At 32.2% G+C, this 6667-nt stretch overlaps 1 protein-coding gene across 4 annotated transcripts in view; it reads left to right on the top strand.

The window, feature by feature from the left end:
- LOC100548833 (adhesion G-protein coupled receptor V1-like) overlaps window positions 1-6667 on the top strand; it is an 18556-nt gene that overhangs the window by 5837 nt on the left and 6052 nt on the right. For 3 of the 4 annotated variants that reach the window (XM_019610617.1, XM_019610616.1, XM_010726063.2), the window contains 4 exons: window positions 1076-1171; window positions 1995-2099; window positions 3363-3476; window positions 5039-5604. In XM_019610617.1, the coding sequence (XP_019466162.1) occupies window positions 1076-1171; window positions 1995-2099; window positions 3363-3476; window positions 5039-5604 (881 nt within the window). Of the gene's footprint in view, window positions 1-6; window positions 112-1075; window positions 1172-1994; window positions 2100-3362; window positions 3477-5038; window positions 5605-6667 lie in introns of all 4 variants that reach the window. The other variant, XM_019610618.1, reaches the window with a different exon arrangement.

Here is a 6667-nt window from a genome sequence, read left to right as displayed (position 1 = left end):
TTTCAGTTTATCTTTCATCCATCTGAGTAATCTGGGTAATCTGACATAAACAAATGGTGTTCCATAGAATTCTGTGTAGTCGCACTCCTTGTGAATCTAACTGTTAAGCAGGTATGAACTAAAATTTGGAGAAAAATCAGGATGGTTCTTATTGCTCCTTTAGAAGGTTTCTCCATTCCTTTGAGTGTCTCTATATGTTGTTGCTGTGCAGTATGGACAGACTGAAACTTAAGCAGACATTACATTCAGTTGTGGATATGTGAAGGGGTTGCACTAGGGTGCCGAAGAGTTAGACTGTGAAGAGAGTCATTCTTCACTGTTTCATTGTATCCACTGTACCTAAAAGAGACAATGGAAGTAGCAAAAGAAACACCGTGATTTCTGGTCCAGAGTAATAGATGAGACTCCCCTGAAAAGGACGAAACACTTTATAAAAAAAACAAAACAACAACAAAAAAAAACCGTGATAAATCTCTGCATATTGTTCTACCTTACAGAAGTCACCCTACTAAGGAGTGATTCCTATTCAAATTTTTTAAAGTAACAGACCATGACTGAATTTGAAGATAGTTCATTATAGAAGAATTTCATGCTTTTCTTATTCCTCAGGAAATGTTGGCAGTAAATTCCATGGTTTTACTTCTTTTGATGTGTAGAAGCAGTAGCTTAGTTTTAAACCACGGTAAAAAATCTGTTTCTTTAGTTGATATCTCAGTTCATGAAATAACTTCAAAGTCTTGGTTTTATACATAAGTTAGGAAAAGAGAACAACTTGTGAGTTCCTGGCAGTATTGCATGCTTCAAGAATATTTCTCTGTATCTTTGTTGTCATTACTAGATTGCCAAACTATAAGTAGTTATTTACAAGTTTTGTCCACAAAGAGCATGTAACCAGATAGTTCATCATCATTAAATATATTCTATTTTGGTGCTTTCTATTAATTTAAGTAATATTCACTGTAATACACATTTAAAAAAAAAAAAAGTTTCTATAGAGTAATATTTACAGTAACATCTAAATGTGTTTTTCTTGTATTTTTCATATTTAATATCTTTTTTATTTTGTTAATTTCAGAAACAATCTGCAAAGATAAAGCTTGGCTCACCCAAGACTGTCACTGTAACAATCTTATCTAATGACAATGCCTTTGGAATAATTTCCTTTAATATGGTATGGCTTTTTTTATGGTGTATGTAAAAATTTTAGAAAGCAGAAAGGGACAGTTTTCAAAGATGCTGGCTATTATTCAGTGGAATCCCTTGAAAATGGTTTCTGAGATATCTTTGAAAACATGCTTAGAAGCAATCCATACATGTGTTTGCAATTTATGCATATATACAATATTAATGCTACCTTGTGCTTTTGGGTGTACAAAAATAATCTAAGATCCTCACGTTTGTATAAAAAAGTATCTATGCTTTATTGCTAGCATTCTCACAACATAACCTTTTTATAGGATTTCTCTTAAAAAAAAAAAATATACACACGGACGTGAAAATTTTAGAGTTACAAAACCTGGCTTGCCAAGTTTTTCACTGAATTAGTGGAAATCTTTAACATCTGTCACATACAATCATCTGAAAAAGCAACCAATTACCTAAATGATTGTCCTGTAATAGATAGTCAATTTATAGCTACATTACTAATAAATTACCCTATAATGGTGAAAATCTATTTGTAATAGCTTACAAACTCCAAAAAATATCAGTGATATAATGCCAGTGCTTCGTGTCTATTGACTATGTTCTTTTACAGAAAAAAATGACATAAAAGAACCCTACTTGCATAACACGATACATTTTTATTTGAAATCTCTCAGGATTTTTATTAGCTGAACGAATTGGTTGCTAGGAAATGTCTGCCATCAGTGGACTGGTTTGTAGATTGGATTAACTTGTCTGTGGGAGTTTGGTATTTCTATGGCAACAGTTTCTTCATTCTGCTGAGATGTTTGATCTGTGTCTGACTGTCTGTCCCTTCTCTTCCTCATTAGTCTGCCTTAATCACTGTGAATGAGCCCCAGGGCAGAAATGAATTTGTGCCTCTTACTCTAATTAGAGAGAGGGGAACATATGGGACAGTCGTTGTAACTTTTGAGGTGAGTTTATTTAAAATACTTCGTACCTTTCTGCTGGATGAAACTAGTAGGCTGTAATCATAATTTATCAAAGCATTTGTAAAAGGAAAAGAGGAGCAAAATGCCTACATCTACAATTGCTAGATGTATTTCATGAAATGGATTCATACTACCTGCCATGGAAAATAACGTCATTATCTGAGTGTTTAATTTGAATAAATTTTAAGAGGAACTACAGAAAACTGAGTATTCCCTGTCATTTAGGAAGGCACTTGATGCAGTATTTGTTTATATTAAACAAAGCATATTGTGTGTAATAAGTGTCTTTATATACGTCTATATATTTTACAGCTAGACATCAGAGTGACTCTTTAAAAGTTAGCCCAAATTTGAACATGTAGGTATGAGAAATCGGGAGTTAGTGAAATTCTATCTATAATCCTCTGTATCTTCATCTGTATTTATATCTGTTGAATATTTATGCTGTTATTTACCTACTTTATTTGAATATGATAAAGTTATTGCTTTTATTGCTGTCATCTACTCATCTACCTCAGATTATATTACATACCTTAAAATTATGCATAAATTTTTTCAAATGGGTATTTCTGTATGTTTCCTGTCCCTGGGACATCATGGGTTTAATCTAGACCTGCCAAAATCTGAAAAACTTTGTTGTTTCATAGTGAATTTAGCATTAATAGTTAAAGTAATAGTCATTATGAACTGTGTAATTTATTGTAGATCTGTTTGTTCTAAGGTTCAATAAATTTTAGTATCAGGACAATTAATTGGGTCTAATAAAAAATAATTTTGAAGATTTTCTAAAACAGAAACATCTCACATTGCTTTTAATTGACTTCCTTGTCATCCAGGTTTCACTTCTAGATTTATCTTTAACAGGTCACGATAGAGAGAATGCAGAACCAATAATTTATTTGTTTTAGAATTTAACATAAAACACTACTCTGATTTAAATGGAATTTTAATGTATAATATTCTGATAATGTCAGAGAATCAATTATGCATCAGAATATACCAGTCCTCATAGGAAGTCCACTATACGGAAGTAGTTTTATTCCTCCTCTTCCATCAATATGTAATTTCTTCAGATTGGTTGCTTTGACTCCATTCTCCAAAAAAGAGTAGGTCTTCACAACTGAACATGAATACTCGTAACTACGAGATGACTAAACATGCCATACTGTATACTGGCTATCGTATTTCTGCCAGATTTGTCTTCCTGTTTTTATACTTCTGATGAGAAAAATTAATTTTTTGCAGATAAAAGATGGTCCAAACCCAGCCGAAGAAGACTTTAGTCCAGCCAAGGGTAACATTACGTTTGCTCCTGGAAAATCTGTACTGATTTATAATTTAACTGTGCTTGATGATCAGGTAAGAGCAGGTTAGCAGCTCTTCTAAAGACAGTTGGGTAACAAACTATAAAACTGCTTTGCTTAAATAAGTTTAATGAATGGATATTTTCACTTCATGGAGTCTTTATTTTCATTCTTTCTGATGTTCCTCTTGTAATTCTCATTGGTGAATATTTTCTGAGCGTATCCTGGCCACTCTGATCATAAGGTGCTACTGCAGCAAACATAGAAACCTACTCATATTAAGTGATTTGTTTGGCACTGTTAAGCATCCTTAAGATGGCAATTATAAAATTACTACTGAAAATTTAATATAGGAATCACCTACTCTAATTATTATTAATGTCTATAAAGATTTCAAGAGAATGTTTTATTATGCAGAATTATTTTAATATTTATGAAAAAATGTGAATATCTTTTTTTTAAATGTACTCTGGCCTTCCCTAATTATTTTCTGCCTTGCAAACTCAAACTCAGGTTAAATTTAGTATTGTTTTTTAATTTTCTTTTTTTTTTGTCTCCATTAATTTTTTAGGCAAAACAAAGATAATCATGGTATTACTTACAAGGTGCATTTTTTTATTATACCCTCACTGAAGTCTGTGCACCTCTGTTTTCTATTAACAATGCATATGAATCCATTTTATTCTTTATTAAACTTGATTCACTCTTATATGCATGAAGAGAAGAAATGGTATGTCTTTCACTAAAGAAAAAGTAATACATTGAGGAAAAGCTTAAAAGAAGATGAATTAAAGAGTTTTATGTAGATATGTTTCAGAGAAGAAGCATACTTGAAAAAATTCTGAAAACAGATGAGATTCCTGAAACAAACAGGCAATTTTCTGAAAAGTGTGAATACAGATAGTAATTGCCATCTTTCTACTTTCAGACTGACCAATTGAAAAATTATGTTAAGGTTTATAGATCATGCTTTAACACCTGCTGCATCAGTTGTCATAAAATAAATGAAATTTCTAAAAGATGATAGATTAAAAGTACAGTTTAGTTTTAACTAAAGTCTACTGAATAGCCTAGCATCAGAAAGCACGTCCCTAGATTTGTGATTGAAACTCACCCTGAGGATGTCTGTGTGTTCTGAAAATAGAGGAGAAAAAATAAATAGACCAAAGTAGGTTGTATCCATATGTTGTTCCTATATTCTTTCAGGCATGCATAAAGGTAAATAAATGTTAACATCAGCAAATCAAGATGTCAGTCTAAATAACTGGGAGGAACATTTGTGCCTAAGAAGAGTGCCTGGCTTCCAAAAAGTTGAGTTTGGATCTCTGATCCAAATTTGATTCTTCCTTAGTTTTTTTGTTTTTATTTGGTTTTCCACACTTTTTCATACAGAGAACATAAGAATTCTATTTTAGAAAATAGAAACACTCTGTTTTGAGAAGGGATCTTCAGCCAAAGTTGCAAGAACTATTTTTTGCCTGTTCACTTTAATATGGAGAGTTCTCATGTTTGTGTTATTTACCCTTTCTGCAAAATATATGAAACACATTTCTCAGTAAGAGTTCTGCATATACTTGAAATATGACTTACACTCTGTTTCTAATATTATTTTCCTAGATACCTGAAAATGATGAATTGTTTGTTGTTTATCTGAGGAGTGTGGAAGGAGGAGCTGAAATCAACACTACAAAAAACTCCATTCAGATTATTGTTAGGAAAAACGACAGCCCTGTGCGATTCATTCAGAGCACTTACATGGTACCTGAGGAAGCTGATGTACTAAGAATTCAAGTGGTTCGTGGTAAAGATGACAGCGGAAAATTAATTGGACCTGATGATTGTGAAGTATCTGTCACTTACACCATCATAACTGGGAATTCAACATCACATGCACAGCTTAATTTAGATTTCTTAGATCTACAGCCAAATACAACTATTGTTTTCCCACCCCTAGTTCATGAAACATATATAAAATTCAAGATTCTTGATGATGCCATACCAGAAATCGCTGAGACCTTTCAGATTGTTCTTCTCAAGGACACTTTACAGGGTGATGCTGTTTTGGTTAATCCATCTACTGTTCATGTCACCATCCAACCGAATGATAAACCCTATGGAGTACTTTCAATCAACAGTATCCTGTTCGCTCAGATTGTTATTATTGACGAAGACAAAATTTCAAGGTATTACAGATGTTCAGACACTACCTAGTCATATTAAGTGAATTGTTTGGCACTGTTAAGCATCCTTAAGATGGCAATTATAAAATTACTACTGAAAATTTAACATAGGAATCATCTACTCTAATTATTATTAATATGTCAATAAAGATTTCAAGAGAATGTTTAATTATGCAGAATTATTTTAAAACTTATGAAAAAATGTGAATATTTAATGATATTATCAAGATACTGAAAAAATCCTTTATCTAAAAGCAGGATCAGTGAAGCTGTGATGCTGTCCATATGGATGCTAGCCCATAACACCAGGGAAATAGATTTCAGGCTTCCTTTTCCAATAAATTTTTACATACATAATATAAAGTCAGTCTCTGATTGAAAACAAAAAGGTGTTGAAAGTCTATGGTGAAATGTTAAATACGTTTAAACTTCTGAGGTAATTAATTTATCTGTAAAATTACATATATTTTAAAATCAAAGCTCTGTAGAAATGTTTACAGGCAGCACTGATTATACAGTAGTGAAATATTTCATTTTAAATGTCCACTGTTACTTCTAATTTCATCCTCAGAGAAATAAGTGATGTATCAAGATATGATTTTATCAAAAGACAATTTCATATTTCAGTACAGAAACAAAAAGTTCACTCAGATGAGTTATTTAAATTGATGCCTGACAAGTGTATATTGATGTAGTCTATAAAATAGTGTAAAAAAACTATTAGTTTTCTGAAATGTAACATATTTCTGAGAAAAAGGTAAAACGTACGAAGCCTACATTTCTCAGTATCTTGTTGTAAACAAAGTAAGTTCTAAGAAATTCTTTGGATATATTACTAGTTCCTTTAGATATATTAGTTCATGAATAAGGACTCCATGAAAATTCTTTATGAGCATTGCAGTTTTACAAATGTTAAGCCCTGAGCAGATGTCTGGCGCAGCAGTTAATACTGATTCACAGAATCAGAAAATAGAATGGTTTGGGTTGGATTGACCTTTAAGATCATCTAGTTCCAACTCCCATGCTATAGGCAGGGACACCTCCCTCTAGACCAGGTTGCTCAAAG

This window comes from Meleagris gallopavo, chromosome Z (genome assembly GCF_000146605.3).
Source record: "Meleagris gallopavo isolate NT-WF06-2002-E0010 breed Aviagen turkey brand Nicholas breeding stock chromosome Z, Turkey_5.1, whole genome shotgun sequence".
NCBI lineage: Eukaryota > Metazoa > Chordata > Aves > Galliformes > Phasianidae > Meleagris > Meleagris gallopavo.
The sequence above is the reverse complement of the archived record's forward strand: the minus strand, read 5'-3'. Positions and strand labels throughout refer to the sequence as shown.